The sequence below is a fragment of the Pavona decussata genome, unplaced genomic scaffold (genome assembly GCF_977016875.1).
Source record: "Pavona decussata unplaced genomic scaffold, jaPavDecu1.1 SCAFFOLD_48, whole genome shotgun sequence".
NCBI classification, from domain to species: Eukaryota; Metazoa; Cnidaria; class Anthozoa; order Scleractinia; family Agariciidae; genus Pavona; species Pavona decussata.
Genome location: NW_028145470.1, coordinates 4,462,501 through 4,480,649, shown reverse-complemented (window position 1 = coordinate 4,480,649; position 18,149 = coordinate 4,462,501). Strand labels below are relative to the sequence as shown.

General features: G+C 39.7%; 3 protein-coding genes across 4 annotated transcripts in view; 1 reads left to right on the top strand and 2 right to left on the bottom strand.

Moving 5' to 3' along the window:
• Window positions 1-3,093: 3,093 nt before the first annotated feature.
• On the top strand, window positions 3,094-8,768 carry LOC146481896 (uncharacterized). The gene is made up of 5 exons (XM_085108034.1): window positions 3,094-3,621; window positions 4,191-4,353; window positions 6,683-6,736; window positions 7,407-8,201; window positions 8,252-8,768. The coding sequence occupies exons 1-4, from the start codon at window positions 3,409-3,411 to the stop codon at window positions 7,622-7,624; spliced, it is 648 nt and encodes a 215-aa protein (XP_084964160.1). The 5' UTR covers window positions 3,094-3,408; the 3' UTR covers window positions 7,625-8,201; window positions 8,252-8,768.
• A 1,899-nt stretch (window positions 8,769-10,667) lies between these two features.
• LOC146481894 (uncharacterized) overlaps window positions 10,668-18,149 on the bottom strand; it is an 11,424-nt gene continuing 3,942 nt past the window's right edge. The window contains exon 3 of one of the 2 annotated variants that reach the window (XM_085108025.1): window positions 10,668-10,912. The gene's annotated coding sequence lies outside the window, so the exon portion shown is untranslated. Of the gene's footprint in view, window positions 10,913-17,054 lie in introns of those variants that run through there. The other variant, XM_085108024.1, reaches the window with a different exon arrangement.
• On the bottom strand, window positions 12,286-15,913 carry LOC146481895 (uncharacterized). The gene is made up of 2 exons (XM_085108023.1): window positions 14,894-15,913; window positions 12,286-12,678 (listed from the first exon to the last, which is right to left on the bottom strand). Exons 1-2 carry the CDS (start codon window positions 15,624-15,626, stop codon window positions 12,320-12,322), a joined length of 1,092 nt encoding a protein of 363 aa, XP_084964149.1. The 5' UTR covers window positions 15,627-15,913; the 3' UTR covers window positions 12,286-12,319.

Sequence of the window (18,149 nt, the reverse complement as noted above, 5' to 3'; positions counted from 1 at the left end):
GTATTACGCTTAAGTATATATTTTCTTGAAGTAACCTCTTTGTAAATTAAGGAGAATTAAAAGGTGAAGCTTCATAGACTCCGATGTAACGAAGATGTGATGATGTACTGGTGAAACGAAAACACATTTGCCATTGGTGATCGCACACATTTGGGAGTTTGTAAAATCTTGACCTAATATTATTGCATAAACATTTTGTCGAAGCCTGATGCAATGGCTAAAACCAAAAACGTTCCAGAAAACCAAGATATAAACGATCTCTATTTAATTATCGCGAAATTTTAACGTGGGGGTGGGGGGGGGGGGGGGATTTCAAGAATGATGCTATGACGCAATGCCAATATTATCTCATTAACGGTAACGACGATTCATTCTTGGCATTCAAAAAAGTAGCGAATCCCCTAGCAAAAAACATTTACCAATTAACGACTGATACATTTGTCAGGCTGGAGAAATTCCAGGCCAAACACTGCAGACATCGTATTAATAAAACTAGCAAAGGTTTGGTATTTTAGTGTTTTCATTTTCTTACGAAAAATTATGGACTTCGTGTACAATAGTTTGGTTAGGGTTTCGCCGTTAAATAAACTTCATCAGAAAACCGTTAATAAAGAGTGTTTGAGCTTAACTATTTCGCTCCCGAAGGTAAACACAGAGTCATATAATGTTATACTTTCTATCTTGTTAAAAGTCTTTCGCGAAAACGCCAGTGACCATTCAAATGAAAGCTACTGAGCAGTACTTTCCTGTGGTGCTGTTTATTATGCTGTACAAGGTGGTTCTAACTTCTGAGTTTGTAGATGAAATCCTAAAGTGTGATCATTAAAATTAAAGTTACTGAGCAGTACTTCTCAGTACAAATGACACTGTTGATTTCGCTGTAGAAGATGAATATACTTTCTTAAGACTTAAATGAGTGTGGCCATAGCTATTAAGTATAGATCTTTAATTCCAGCTGGGCATTTTCCAATGAAAAGTCTACGGATTTCAGCAAGTTTAAAAATTTTGAAGTTGAAAAACCATGCTGCGTGGATTCTTGCTTTGATGTATGCACTAATTATTTTGGAGAGCTGTCACTTTGCTTAGAAGAATATCTTAGTTCATTTGAACTTGTTTTTAATTAGCACTTTAATCAGCTGACGCAAACAACATATTGAGGAACTAAAACAACATCTCCAAAAGGAATAATTAAAGGTTAGAGCTGTAAATTCGCGCATTTATAAAGTCAGTTGAGTAACTTCAGCTGAGGCCCACATTTGATGAACATCACCTAAGGCTTGATTCCCATAATTATGAATAACAATGATAATCATAATCATAATCGTAACCCTAATCAAAATCGCAAACACAATGATAATTATGATCCATAGGTCGCTAATGGGAACCAAACTTCACCAGATTTAATCATTTTAAAATCGTTTTACTTCAGTAAACGTTGAAAGACGACAATCCTCTTCAGTTCACTCTTTGGTTAAAGAATTTTTTGACTCGTAATCAGTTGCTGCCCAAATAACACCAATTAACAGCAAAATATGTTTGTGTAAATTGCGTTCACACGTTAATGATCCTAATACTAAACTATTGTTCTAGTATGAATTCGAGCAATTCTTTTTCGTTAAGAGAAACCCTTAGCAACCACTTACTTGCTGTATAATGCATGATATAAAGCACAACGGAGAAGCAAATACATTATTGATATAACGTTGTTTTGGAAAGTGCGCAATTGGACATTGAACTACTCCTGCTGTTTGCCGATAGTTTAGCTCTTCCAAGTTACCCCTAAACATTTCACAGGAAAGAGAAGAAAAGGTAAACGTCTTATTTTGCTGTCTAAATTTTCACAATTTCGTAATATTCATAACTTTTCTAAACTTTGCATGCAGTTTTCATCAAGGCTTCTACACGCGGTGTAATTTCTGGGTCTACCATAGCTTTTGCCAATTTTTGTTTTGGCTTACAACACTCGAAATGTTCTTAAAATTCTAGGTTTTTGTTAAAGTCCTTTTGATCGGCATCTCATCGGGTTTTGTCGCATGTTCCAGTTTCAACTTTCATAACCCGGTCTTAAATTGCATTGGTACTCCTTTTTTAAAAAAGTTTATTGACGAACCTTAGGAACTATCTGCACGATATGTTTGGGTCAATTCTATTTGAAATGGATATTTCATGGTTAAGCTTTTGTCTACAAGTAAATTGCGAGAACGAGTAAAACTCAGAAAAAATCGCTAGAAAATTTCGAACAGTGTTGCGTTTTAAACAGAGGTTTTCCTGGCCTTGTGTGTGGTCGGCAAAAAAAAGGAGCCATGATTTCATTGTGCAGTTTTGCCTTCTTTCCATGCGATACAAACGAATTTTATAGCAGGACTTTTCAAAAACAGTGACATCAGAAAAGTCTCGAAAAAGCCTCAACATTTTTTCAGTTATTGCTTTCAATCGTTTTCGCATAATGGGCAGCTTACATTTTGCGCTGAATACTTATTACATTTTGCGTCGATGTTACTAAATTTGGCGTTAGTATTACATTTTGCGGCGTAACAAAAACAAATGCGTTTGGTCAATTTGCTCAAACATCAAGGCAATTTATCTTAGTTAAATCAAATTACCTTTATTCTCGTGTCCTAAGCATTTATCGTAACATAGAGGCATAGTTTATATGAATTTTTTGCCTCTCCGGAACAACTCAAGAGTTGGTCTTCCAGAGATAGAGCCTTTTGATCCCTTAAGGTCCAAGTGAACTGTCCTTAACCCTTTTTAAGCCCTAACCATGATCGTCATTAAATTTCTCAATGTAATATCAACGCTTAATCAACCCCTCAGGTCAAGGGAATAAAGGATTTGATCGGCCAAGGTGAATTTTCTTGATATACTTATAACTTCTCCCTAGTACTTTTGTAAGAACAGTATGGGGACAAGATAGAAGATTTTGGTCTTTGATATATTAGCAAGAGTTAGCCCCTTCAGGACTACGTCAGACCGAAATAAGTCGGACCGAGATAAAAATGTATGAAATAAGGACAAAAGCGAATGTATAAGAGACATAACAATAATGTATTATTCAAAGTGACACAGGCAGACTGGGAAAAATTAATTCCGAATGCTTCTATCAGGAGTCGAACCAAAGACCTTCCGATTACTAGTTCAGATGCTCTACCACTGAACTACAGGAGACTCGTGGGAGCTAAGGCCATTAAACTAGGTTCATGGGACAAACATCCTGCATACTGCCGGGATTTGAATGTCAATGTGTGGCATATGCGCAATGGAATAAATGTGATGGTTTATGTGATGAAATAAGAGAGATGTAAGCAGAAAGGCTAGACTGTTGATATTTGCAAGTTTATATTCTTTTGTAAAACAGAAGGCTGTGACTGACGCAGCTTTGATCTTTCCTTCTCTTCTCAGTTTGCCATGAATCCGATGGTTTTCCTCGTTGTGTTTGCTCTGGGAATCATATCCACAGCAAGCGATCCCATTCATATTGAGCGCAGAACTTCCGATTTAGACGATGCTTACACTTGTCTTGCGGAGGGATACTTGAAGGTGAAAGATGATTTGGACGGAATGGGGGGTCACGCCGAAACTGATGACGACAAGCTAAAATGTGCCTGTGACTTTTTTGAGGTAAGTTTCAATTCTAAGATTATTCTTCTCTTCCGCTCGTCTCGCGCTTCGCGCTTTATGTCTCTCTCTTCCCGCTCGGCTCAATAAGCGCCTGTTATACAAGCCTATGGTAAAGTCTCTTTTGTTTCTTACGAGTAATCTAGTAAAGAACCGAACATGCTAACACGAGTGCAAAATTAGACTGCCGGACGGACAAAAATTCAACGAGAGTTAGGCGGGATGGGTTTCTGTTGATACTGAACAAACGTCTTAAATGACACGTTTCTGTTGACGCGCGCGAAACCTGGGTAGCTGGCGGGATGTCGTGCGAAGGGGAAAGTTAAGCGAAACAGTAACGAAGCCGCTAGGGAAATGGGGAAAAAGTTATTTGAAATCTCTCCTATGTCTTCGAAAGACTGGTCTGAATGGTTCTATTCCAACATACCCTAGTAAAGGAGTCCAAGGCTGAGTCTTCAAAAGGTGAAAAGTTTATTACAAAGGGACACGGAACTACAAATTACCAGCACAGGGTAGGAAGCTTGTGGACTCATTCAGCGTTTAATTTTAAATTTTTCCCGTTTATTCTACAGGCAACGAAAAAGTGCATGTTGCGAATCTCCTTAGAGCTCGGTGACCAAGCCCCGGAGATGTTTGGGTACAGTGCCCTTTACAATTGGCAGCATCTCGTTCTGACTCAAAAGGCGGGTTTGTGCCTTGGAGTGGAGCCAGGTAATCTGGAGGAGATCGGAAAAGGTAAGAACTGATAAGAAAATTCTTAGCAAACTAGAGTAGTTTTATTGAGTGTCGAAAGTAATTTCACGCTTGTTGTTACTGGTTGGCTAAACTCGCGCCACTTTCTCAATGATGAAAATGAAAAGCAAAACCAAAACCAATCGTGACTTGCTCGCACGTGTTTTCCCGCGCTTGGCACTGGTTACATGTTTTTGCTTCTAGTTCTGATTGGTTCATTACGCTGTTTGTGCGGTCTGTTGTGATTGACCTTTCATTTGAATGGTCAAGACTGCTAATCAGAGATTCAAAAATACAGCATATAAAAACATTACGAAATAAAACACTTCAGAAGAGAGATTGTGTTTGCCAATTGTTGTGCAAGGCCGTTTATCAAATTTCGCAATCAAAACGAGGCTCCATATTGGAAAACAAACTTGGATGATGTAAAGTATATGAGATAATTCATATATGAACTGCGGATATAGATGAAAGTGAGAAGTGATCATCGCAGTGAATTTTCCAATTTATGCAATTGGAAATTGGAAGCCTGAAAAAAATTCAGGCTTCAACGGGATTCGAACCCGTGACCTCCGCGTTACCGGTGCGATGCTCTACCAACTGAGCTATGAAGCCACACATTGGGAGCAAGGTCAATTGTAGGTTCCCATTTTCCCGTGAGAGGAGTGAAACGATGTAAAGTATATGAGATAATTCATATATGAACTGCGGATATAGATGAAAGTGAGAAGTGATCATCGCAGTGAATTTTCCAATTTATGCAATTGGAAATTGGAAGCCTGAAAAAAATTCAGGCTTCAACGGGATTCGAACCCGTGACCTCCGCGTTACCGGTGCGATGCTCTACCAACTGAGCTATGAAGCCACACATTGGGAGCAAGGTCAATTGTAGGTTCCCATTTTCCCGTGAGAGGAGTGAAACGATGTAAAGTATATGAGATAATTCATATATGAACTGCGGATATAGATGAAAGTGAGAAGTGATCATCGCAGTGAATTTTCCAATTTATGCAATTGGAAATTGGAAGCCTGAAAAAAATTCAGGCTTCAACGGGATTCGAACCCGTGACCTCCGCGTTACCGGTGCGATGCTCTACCAACTGAGCTATGAAGCCACACATTGGGAGCAAGGTCAATTGTAGGTTCCCATTTTCCCGTGAGAGGAGTGAAACGATGTAAAGTATATGAGATAATTCATATATGAACTGCGGATATAGATGAAAGTGAGAAGTGATCATCGCAGTGAATTTTCCAATTTATGCAATTGGAAATTGGAAGCCTGAAAAAAATTCAGGCTTCAACGGGATTCGAACCCGTGACCTCCGCGTTACCGGTGCGATGCTCTACCAACTGAGCTATGAAGCCACACATTGGGAGCAAGGTCAATTGTAGGTTCCCATTTTCCCGTGAGAGGAGTGAAACGATGTAAAGTATATGAGATAATTCATATATGAACTGCGGATATAGATGAAAGTGAGAAGTGATCATCGCAGTGAATTTTCCAATTTATGCAATTGGAAATTGGAAGCCTGAAAAAAATTCAGGCTTCAACGGGATTCGAACCCGTGACCTCCGCGTTACCGGTGCGATGCTCTACCAACTGAGCTATGAAGCCACACATTGGGAGCAAGGTCAATTGTAGGTTCCCATTTTCCCGTGAGAGGAGTGAAACGATGTAAAGTATATGAGATAATTCATATATGAACTGCGGATATAGATGAAAGTGAGAAGTGATCATCGCAGTGAATTTTCCAATTTATGCAATTGGAAATTGGAAGCCTGAAAAAAATTCAGGCTTCAACGGGATTCGAACCCGTGACCTCCGCGTTACCGGTGCGATGCTCTACCAACTGAGCTATGAAGCCACACATTGGGAGCAAGGTCAATTGTAGGTTCCCAATTGCATAAATTGGAAAATTCACTGCGATGATCACTTCTCACTTTCATCTATATCCGCAGTTCATATATGAATTATCTCATATACTTTACATCGTTTCACTCCTCTCACGGGAAAATGGGAACCTACAATTGACCTTGCTCCCAATGTGTGGCTTCATAGCTCAGTTGGTAGAGCATCGCACCGGTAACGCGGAGGTCACGGGTTCGAATCCCGTTGAAGCCTGAATTTTTTTCAGGCTTCCAATTTCCAATTGCATAAATTGGAAAATTCACTGCGATGATCACTTCTCACTTTCAAACTTGGATGAGTTTTGTAAACTCAGCTAACCAGTGGAGCTTTCCTGACAAACAAGATTTTTTAAATGCTTTCGAAATGCAAGGTTTCTGATTTAAGTTTAAAAAAATGTTTGAATTTTCTTGTTTTGTGTTGCAGCGGTCCTGAAGGAACGGGCTGATATGCAAAAAAGTCCAAAGCTGGAAAACCTAGGTAAGTAGCCAAATCTACTCCCTGGGAGGAACTGAGGTTTAAGTTATAGGTGGCGTGGCTCTTCCCAGCTTAGCTGTGTTGTCAAAGTTGGTAATAACCGTCTTTGACTTTAATCAAGGGTAGCCCAGTTGGTGCAAAGATGTTGTCTAATATGGCTCGCACAAAGGTATCTTTTATACTTGTCAAATGTTTTATACTTGACACATTCGAGTGTCTCCCTCCCTCACGCTCCACGCTTTTTTTTTCGCGTCCTATAATTTTTTAACGCGCCTGCCTCGCAGGCTATTCGTGAACTAACAATAATGCCATTATAATTACAATCATTCATTAATTATAACTTACACACTTTTAAAAGAGGAGATTAAGAATTTCTAAGAAATTGGTTTAAAAGGTAAGTCTTAAAGGATTTCTTAAAAACGTCTATCGAAGGACTTTTCCTAAGATTCAGTGGTAACGCATACCATAGTTGTGCTGCAACACTGAAGGATCGATCACCATGGGTTTTTAACCGTGTAAGAATTTGTTGCTTGAGGAACGGAGACTCGTTAGTGGCAAGGGGTAATGTTGAAGGTCCCTCAAATAGTGTGGAGCAAGATAATTTAAAGCTTTGTAAACAAAGAAGAGTGACAAGCACATATTACAAACATTGTGATATTTTTTTCTCAAACAGAGAATATGGAGTACAAAAACTGCGTGGGAGATGCCGTGCGCAATTGCTTCATTAACATGGAAACTTCGTTCGAGAATCAGAAAGACAACGCCGGCAATCCAAGCTTCTTCTACATCGAGTGCTACGAGAACGAAGAAAACACCTGCCCAGCCCCCATGCTGCACATGTTTGTCGAATACGGAAGGGTTCTCAAGGAAATGAGGGATGCTATTGAATAGAAGCAGTTGAGTTGGTCAGATGGGCTGGGATACGTTTTCTTAAGATACAGTATCATGTCTGTAGAAGTATTTATCAGAAGTATTTATTGGAAAAGTATTTAGTTAATAAACTTGTTGTATTGTATTGTGTCACTTGGAGTCGGTCATCACAATTTTGGATTTCATCCACAAAATCAAACGATAGAGCCACAGTTGCTAACAGGAAACTCAACAGCCTTCAATAATATGGTTACACGTTTAGATTTCTTCCACAGACTTAAGAACTAGAACCACTTTGTAGAGCATATTCAACAGTACCACAGGAGAGTATTGCTCAATAGCTTTCATTTGAATGGTCACACTTAAGGATTTCATCCACAGACTCAAAAGCTAGAACCACCTTGTACAGCATAATAAACAGCATCACAGCAAAGTACTACTCAGTAGCTTTCATTTGAATGGTCACACTTTAGGATTCCATCCACAGACTCAAAAGTTAGAATCACATTCCATGAACCAAAGATTGACTTGTATAGCGAAGGAATAAGTAAATTACCTGATCATCTCTGAGACGATAATATACCAAGTAGTATATCAAGTAGTTTTAAAGCATATGAATTATTTCATATACTTTACATAGTTTTAAAGCGGTTTTCAATTGAGTGTCGAAAGTAATTTCGCGTTTGGTTTTGTTTTGCGTAACTATGCCCTATGATTGGTTAATAAAATTGGCGCCACTTTTCTCAACCAATGAGAAGCAAACCAAAACCGATGGTGACTTGCTCGCACGAGTTTTCCAGCGCTTGCCGCCAGTCACACGTACTTACATGTATGCCGCCAAATACATGTAACTGGCGCCAAGCGCGGGAAAACGCGTGCGGCCGAAACATAATTGGTTTTAGTTTGGATTCTCATTGGTTGAGAAAGTGGCGCGAGTTTTGTTAACCAATCACAGAGCTAGGTAATGCAAAACCGAAGCAAACGCGAAATTACTTTCAACACTCAATTGAAAACCCCTCTATTTACCCAGTCAATATGTAATAAGTAAGCCCATCATTACCATGACCATGATATATAATCGGTATTATTAAAAGATGATGTACTCGCTGTGCATGTAGTAGGGATAAAATGGGGAAAATAAAGTATATGAAAAGCTGATGGCAAACGATGTAGTTATGTTCATTGTTTTGTGAACCGTTGCATTAAAGAAAGTGTTAGGGTGATAAGAAAAAAGTAAAATGGAGCGTTTCCTAGTTGAGTTTCGTATCACAAAAGAAGTAAACAGCATTGAAACAATCAGAAATCGACTTAAAAACGTGTAAACAGTGCCAAGCGAGGGAAAAAGCGTGCAGGCAAGGCCGCATGATTGGTTTTGGTTTTGTTAACTTATATCAGAGCGTAGTGAAATCAAAACAAAAGCGAATTACTTTCGACAAACGCTCTACTCTGACCAATCACAGCAAAGCAAACATCACAATGAGCCAATCAAAACTTGACGAAAATATATGAAATCGGCGCCAAGGGAGGGAAAAAGGCGCGTGCGAGCAAGTCACGATTGGTTTGGGTTTTGGCTCTAATTGATTGAGAAAGTGGCGCGAGTTTTCTTGAGCACAGCAAAGCAGAACCAAAGTAAACGAAACCTACTTTCGACACTCAATTGAAAACTGCTTTAATATCCGTTACCGCCAAAAGAAATTTGAGGGTTACGACCTTCGGAGTCTTGTAGAAGTGCTGTGCAATAGGGAGTTCGAAAACTCAAACCTTCTTTTTTGATCCGAGATCTTATCTTAGACCATTTAATAATTTTTTGGACTTGAATTTCTCGCGTATATGGACTTAAATATCCAAATTAACTCCCACAGTGTAACTGACGATGACGGTCGGTGCTGTCGAAACATGTTTTCAAAACTTTAAAGTGTCCTCTTCTTCTTAAAACATATAACGTTGTATACGCTGTTGGAGATCAGTAGATAATCACATCCTATCATGAGAGTAAAATGGCAGAGAAAATCTACAACACCTCTATTTCAGAGAAAAATGTCAAAATATCACAAACAAAATTCCGATTATAAGCCCCCTTCAAAGATGGCGCCGGCTCCAATTTCGTCTTCATTTTGCTCTACTGTATATGCTTTTAATACTACAACGTTATTTTCAAAAACTTAGAAAATGGTCAGTTGAAATTACCTGTCCTGACGTAGGGTGATGTCAGTTTTGGTTCGCTTGAAATCTTTAATTTACAAATCCACTGGGGTCAAAATCCTTCTCCCCCTCCAAGCCAAATGATAAGAATAATAAGGACTTGGAGCGGTTTTCAATTGATTGTCGATTGCTTTGGTTTTGCTTAACTAGACTCTGTGACTGGTTGGCAAATTTCGCGCCATTTTCTCAACCAATGGGAAGCCAAACCAAAACCAATCGTGTTTGGTCGCACGCGTTTTCCCGCACTTGACGCAGGTTACATGTATTTGCTTCGAGTTCTGATTGGCTAATTGTGCTGTTTACATCTGTTATGATTGGCCAGAGAAATTACTTTGGTTTTGGTTTTACAACACTCAATTGAAAACCGCTCTATGCTAAACTAGTCCCAACTTTCACCCGCCAACTCGAGCGCTTAGTCGGCACGCGAAACCCAAACAAGAGAATCTCTGTTCGTGGATAAGGAGTGGCCTTACCAAGGACGCCGTTCTCGGTCAGGCCATCAAGACCCTTTTGCGTAGAAGTCCTGAAACCCAACAGCAGGTCGAGCGAGTTCCCGAAAAATCTCGTCCCCAGAGCCTTTGTTTCACCCTTGTCCAGCGGAACGGGCAACGGACCAAAGGATCGCAGCTTCTGGGAACAAAATTGGTTTCCGCGAGTAAGGTAGTTTTCACTTAAATTTCGTTTATGTTTCACTTATTCAATGAAGATGTCACCCTACGTTCCGTGGAATAGAAGGGGACTGGGAAGAACAGCGCGAAAAGATCAAAGAAAGGATTGCTTGCAAGCAGATCAGCCCCCACACGTTTATTTCCCCTTGAACGAGACACAGACAAGGCCAGAAAGATCAAATTTACGAAAATGGTGTCTTTCTAAAGCAGTGTTTTATTTCAAATTTATTGCAGTGGTTACAAGCAGCATCAAAAGTCAACTGAAACCATTTATTTAAGAGAACTCTGATTTTAATTCAAAAGCTTCCGTTTGCTGACTAAGTAATGGATGGAAGCTTTCAGCTAAGACTACGCTGGATAAATATGGTTAACAAGCAGGAATCAGCAACTAGACAGACAGTACAAAAACACCAGAAGACTGCAGAAGGGTGCAGCTTATCTGTAAACCAAAGACAGGGAGACATTATAAGCCTATTTTCGCAAATAATGAACAAGTTGTAGACATTGTTTCCCCTTTTCTATAAGGATCGCGCTGGAGCACTTCATGAATAAATTCATAAACTAAATTCCTTGGGAAGGCGTTTTCTTCCAAAGCTTCAAATCTCTGAAGTTTGAAAGTTGATTCCGCTGAAACTGAATAGAGATAATGATGGATAATGGAATGATGTTGTGACTGTCGTTTTACTGGCGGACCGCGCTTTGTGGTGATCTGATAGCCATTCAGTTTGAGCTACTGAAGTTAGAATAGCGAAAGAGTAATTCTTGTGTCCAAGCTGTCAGCTTGAGAAGAATCAGTCCAAAATTTTGGGGTTGCATTTCCTAGTGGTAAATCAAAATCCCTTTTGTGATGTGACCAAAGTAGACTTTACAGTTTCGAAACTATTTGAAAGATATTTGCTTCTAAGAAATTCTAGTGCGGCTGACATTTCCTGCTTTAGTCCTTCGAGCGAATCACTCTGACGACGGGCTAACGCCAGAAACGTCACCACTCGAATCTCGTTATGGTGGCCAAATTACGTTATCAACTCTGTTGATAAAACCAAATATTACGTTTCCACTGCCCACCGACGCAACACTACAGTTTCTTTAGAAACTAAGCCCATTTTTGGTGTAAATTAGCCTTTCGTTGAAAGGTAATGGTCACTTGTGCGGTCCTTGTTCACCTCTCTCACTAAATACCTAGACACTTAAAGAGTCGTCTACTACTACTACCACCACCACCACCACCACCACCACCACCACCACCACCACCACTACTACTACTACTACTACTACTACTACTACTACTACTGCTGCTGCTGCTGCTGCTGCTGCTGCTGCTACTACTACTACTACTACTTCTACTACTACTACTACTACTACTACTACTACTACTACTACTACTACTACTACTACTACTACTACTACTACTACTGCTGCTGCTGCTGCTGCTGCTGCTGCTGCTGCTGCTGCTACTACTACTACTACTACTACTACTACTACTACTACTACTACTACTACTACTGCTGCTGCTGCTGCTGCTGCTGCTACTACTACTACTACTACTTCTACTACTACTACTACTACTACTACTACTACTACTACTACTACTACTACTACTACTACTACTACTACTACTACTACTACTACTACTACTACTACTACTACTACTGCTACTGCTGCTGCTGCTGCTGCTGCTGCTGCTGGTGCTGCTGCTGCTGCTACTACTACTACTACCTATTTTATTTAAACCAAACTCAACCAACTCTTAAACAAAACAAAACCAAGCCAAATGAAATAAAACAAACAAACAAAAACAATTAAGTTACCTTAATAATGATTCCTTCTTTGGGTTTGCACTGCATACTCACCATTCGTACAACTCGAACACTTCGTAATCTGTCACGAAAAATTTTGCAGTACCCGTCAGGAATAAATCCCTTGGTTTTCCTTCTGGGCATCGAAAACTTTTACCCAGATAGCTGGAACTTGAACTACATTCATTTGCTTTATTCGTAATTGTTAGGTCGTAAGATTGAAAGTCGTTCCATGGTCCGCCAGTGCCAAACGATGGACCAAGGAAAGGTTGGGAGAAGATGGCAGTATATCCCATTTCGCCTAACGACTTCTCTAAGGCTGGCAGTTTTACTGGCTCCACTCCATATGGATTGACCAAACTGAACAAGAACGCCTCTTGGGATTTGATAGAGTAATTACGGGCGGATCCTTTAGGAAGGAAAGAAACCTTATTATGATCCGTTTACCTAACTCATAACCTTAACTTTCCGTTTGTCTTAACCGGTGGCGTTTAATTTCAGCCGGCTCGCACACTAATTTAACACTTCGAAAGAGTTTGCTTTTAATGCAATAAAACTGAACGGCCATACTCACTGTGTTGAGCACTTTTTAAATCTGTATATTAGAGGTAAGGGGCACTTTTCCCCCATTAAGACGTTCTTAACATATTTGCCGTTAAGATGACTCTCCGGCGGACTTATCCCCAATCAGCTGAGATTACACCAGAGTTGTACCGGGAAGTGTAGGACATCATGACTTTTGCATTTCCTCTAACAAATTGTCATTGAATGGAATAGAGGGAGTTAAGAGAATCCAATAAGTGCACGAAAAGCGAGGCGATAGTGCTAGGGCGTGGAGCGCGAAGGAAGGAAATGAGGTGAAATGAAACGTCATTTCCCCTCTCCGCCATGCTCCTCTCTATTTGCGCGCGCACTTAATCATCTCCCTCTTTCTTCTCCTTAAGGAGATGTGATAAGGTTCCAGTTTGTTAACATCTCCAGTGGCCATGTTGTTTGTTTGGGAGGCAGCGAATAGGGTTCTGGAAAGGCATTGTGCAGAAAATTGACGAGAGGCATGCTATACGAAACAACTTGAGCAGAATTTGTGATTTGGCGTTGCAAGTTTTTGAAGCTGGTTCAAAAACTTCCAACGCAAAAATTGTGCAGAAAATCGTCCGAGCTCCAATGTTACACGGGGTTACCTTTTAGCGCCATGAAACATCACCTTCAGTAGCGTCAGTCACACAAGGCAGGGAGGAGACGGGCAGGCTGAAATCCCAGGGAATAGGATACCGCTCAATTGCTTTTCTAGACACCTTTTCGCCAAGCTGTTGAACATGGGATTCTCACGAGACAAAGAAAGATTTAAATCTTGGACTCTACATTACAAGTACGGCTTCCCAAGCCTGGCAACGCCACGCCGTCTTCGATATATTGGCTGTCGCCACAGAGCGGTGTAGGAAGATGTTCTGGGACAGGACTACTGTCAACAAGGTTACGATATTAACCTTGCGATCGATTTTTCAAACATGGAAAACTTTTGATCAACCATTTTTATGAATTCAAATTCAAGACGAGCTCAGATTAAAATCCTCCTGTCCGTTTTAAGAGAATTCATAATGAATGAGATGTAGTTGATCGAATGACGAGGATGCCTTCCCAGCGTGTAACTGTTGTATTGTTTCTCTAGACAAAAAACTTCTGTAATGTATTTCTTTACCCAATGGATAGCGGGAAGTGGTCCCTTACATTTAAAATAATTCATAGAACATGGAGAACACATACATTAATTATCAAAAAAGACTAGAAACAACATGACGGCTGCCGCATCAAACTGCGAACGGCGTTGCATTTAGGGCAGATGGTCCTCCACGATCTTATATCCTGCTCAAAATTAACGAGAGCATTATTGTAATATTCCATCAGCATTCTTTTGAAAGATTGAAGTGGGACATCATCTCCGCGTAAGTTATCAGGTAGTACATTCCAAATGCGACTACAGCAAATGAAAAAAGAGCGCTGATATGTTACCGTTCTGCACTTCTTGATGTTGAAAAGAAACAGGATTCATTCTGATTCATCATAATTTACGTACTTATGACATGACTTCTGGGTTCAAACCATGAGTTTAACTGTAATAAGCTGTTGGAGACTAAACCGGACGGAAGACTAAACAGACTAGCACGTAGTTCTTAAACTGTAGTCGACTACTTTGAACAAAACATAATAGACCCATTCGGCTAACGCAATGTTGTACCCAATTCAAATCCTTTGGGCATAAAATGTTTTGTTCTAAGTATTTCCATATCATTTAAATGTGAATGCTACATTATAATGCAAATGCAATAAACAAAGAATCTTAACCCCGGGGGATCTGAATTGGGTACAACATTGCGTTAGCCGAATGGGTCTACTATATAGAAGTATGAACTCAGAACGTGACCAGCTCCCAGCTGGCTTGATAGCACAGTTGGTAGAGCACTCCACCAGCATCGCAGAGGTCATGCGTTTGAATCCCATTCAAGCCTGCATTTTTTCAGGTTTTTTCGCAACCGTCTGGTTGCGTAAATAACTGCGAGACTTTTCTTCTACATAATCTTTCATCTGCAGTGCGTATACATGTTTCATATGTCAAACATAATTACCTTTTGGTAGGTTTGGAGCTTGCCACTGCGCCTCAGTGAAACCTCCGAATATAGAGCTACCACTTTTCACAATGGTGAGTGTCGGCCCTTTGTTGTCGCATTTTGAGTGAAAATTCTTCGCCGCGAACCCATCTCGAGAAGCTCTGAACAGAAGGCGCCATTTGCTTCTGGGGTACGGCAGCATATCAAATAACATTCCTTGATGTTCCGGGCGCAAAATCTCGGACTCTTCGAATGGCTTCGTGTGTTTAGCTATGCCTTTTGATCTGACGGCAGGTTTGGGACGCTCCAGTTCGTCAAGAATTCCTTGCATCTGGTAAAACTCAGCTTCTGCTGCGATTTCTTCAAGAAACGTGGCCCCATCTGGCAAAGATAGCCTTCCATCTCGAAGATAGTTGAGTATAAAACGGAAGTAAGTTCCATCTCGGTCGATAAAGAATGAACCATCTTTCGATGGTTTCATATCAAATCTTCCTGAAAACATGGCAGCCAACATGGAATCTGGATCCTTGGTCAGCGTTTGGATAGATGTAGTGAAGTGGTGGCCACCGACATTTAGTTTTACCGTCGAGGAAAACTGCATGCTTTCCATTTTCCTCGACATGGAGTCGAACGCTTGCTGCTCTTCATGAAGTCTGGCTGCCTGTCGCTGTAAGAGTTTACAGGCAGCTTTGATTTGTTTTTCCACATCAGAGAGGACTTGGTTGTGCGATAAATCCTCTTCTTCACTCATATTTATATTGAAATTAGCAATACGTGGTACTGTTTTCAGTTTTGTGCAGAAAACTTTATGGTTATTTACGAGGCTTGAGTTTGCGTCCTGTCGGGTCGATCACCAATCATGCAAAAATTTCCTTTCTCTATTCTCTTTATCATGGTAATTTGAAATTTTGATGTGAGCCAATTAACGTAAAGCCATTGACCCTTCTGTAAAGAGCAACTTAAAATTATTATAAAGGCAAAGTCTGAGTGTTTTCTTCTAAAGTAACGAAGATATAGAGCGGTCAAGTCTGAAAATTTTATAGATTTGATTTATCTCACACAACGGGTCTCACACACGTGCTATGGAAACAAGGCAAGTTTTGCACGTCTTCATACACACGTCTACAAAAAAGTCCTGAATTTCCAGAACTATATCTTCACTATTTTAAAAGACTAGACATTCAAACTTGCCCCATTGTTACATTAGTATTATCAGTTCTGATAGCTTAGGAGCAGGAGCTCTCAACAAACCCTGCTGGGCTTACAAGGAGAGCCCCTGGTACATTAATTTGTTGATTAACTACTCTGGATTTACATGGCTATGTCCTATATGTAGGTATCTATTTTTTGTCTTTTACAATACTTCTAATTGTTAACAACATAATTCTTAACATTTTTTAGAAATTCACTCACAGAGAAGATTTTTTTTTTCTTAAAAATTAATATTGATTTGGCAGTTTTAACAGCCGTTGGAAGGCTGTTCCAGACTTGACTTCCTCTATATTTGAGTGTTTTCTGTAATTTGTTTTTATATAGTTTATATTTGTTCAAACCCGATTAAGCTATTCCTGGGTTAACGAGAACTTTGATTTAAGTTCAATTACTAATCAATAAAGATTTTTCTAAAAGATTTTTGTCCCTTAGTTTTGATGTAGACGTTTCTTTATCATTAGTTTAAAATGCGAGTTACGCAGCTCAATTGTAAACAAAATACAAGAAGCAGACATTTGTTGAGAGACAAGCCTATTTTCGTAACACTGGTTGAAATAATTGACAATGGAAAATGTACGCCTCTCCTCGACCTGAGGATACTCTATAATAGAGACATTTTTTCTGCTTCCAACGGTGTCCGTAATAAGTTGAAAAACGGGCCTTGACTGTAATTACGTACAAAATTATTTGGACTGACAAGATATACGTACAGACCCTCGCCCCCAACCCAATGGGACCTCGATTTCGTGAGTACAGAAAACGGCGCTCTCGCCACAATTTCTTCGGCCCCCTCTTTCTCGATTTTCTGGATCCGCCCCTGACTTTCAACAAATTTGTCAAAGTCAGGCTCTTCTGGCACCATCTTGGTTGGGAAGATATGAAAGGTTCCAAGAATGAATTTCACGCAAATGTTGTCTTTCTAGAGCCATAGTTTTATTTGTGAATATTGTAGTGTTTACAGTCAACATGAACAAGCATATAGGTCCATATCAGGAGCCCATTCTCTGTCCATATACTATATCTAAGTTGAAGCTTTTTTAAAAACTACTGAAAAAAAAAAACGATTTTACATGTTTTGCAGAACAAGCAATGAACCATTTCAGAGTTGCCTTTACTGCAGTGTTTATTTTTTAATTTTTAATTTCCTCAGTCACTGCATAATTGACAATCATTGGTTAACACACCTAAAGCCAAAATCACGTGATCATCCAAATAAACCTCATTATAGGAAATTAACGTTGGTGTTAATTAAGGTTTACGAAAATAACGCGACTTAAATTAACGCGAATTGAAGGAAAAATTACTTCTAATAAAGGAAATTAACGCAAAAGAGGCGGTAAAATTTCTAAATGAGGGAAATTGATGCTGGCTTACACAAAGAAACAGAATTTGTTGCGACAACAGGAACAAATTCCTTTTAACATTAAGTGTAATAATCCGAAATGCAAACAATGTTCATGGAATTGTCTCTAACCGTAGGGGTTAAGCAACAGAATCTTGTCACTTCGAGTTTTTTTCACAGCATTTTCCATGATAACAGCAGGTCTCCACCCTGATAAAACAATACTTTTTCCTTTCTGGAGTGTATCGAGAATTTGGGGCGAAAATAGTGGAAATTAAGGTTGCGGACGCGCCACTTAATTATGACGCGGAAATTAACGTTAACAAATATTAACCTGTTAACTTCCTATAATAAGGTAATACTATACTTGCAGCACATGTAGTTGATCAGAGTAAATCTGAAAGCAGCTTTCATCTTACTTCACTGTGTGGTCTATAATAGTGCACCTAGTCCTAAGACTCAAATTTTACCCTCTTTTCCAAAGTGATTGATGTTTACACAAATGAAAGCAGTCTCCAGTTTTCAAATGAGTGCTTTCGCACCAGTTCTAGCCTCGCAATGGTAAAAGGGTAAAACAGTGGCTAAAGCTAGGAAACTAGGAAATGACATATCTGGGCGGAAACGTAAAATTCAGTAACCATCAACTTGGTTATAAGATTCCTGTTGAAGACTAATATTATCTCTTCTAGAAACTGTTTTTGGTGGGTTAAATCAACTAAC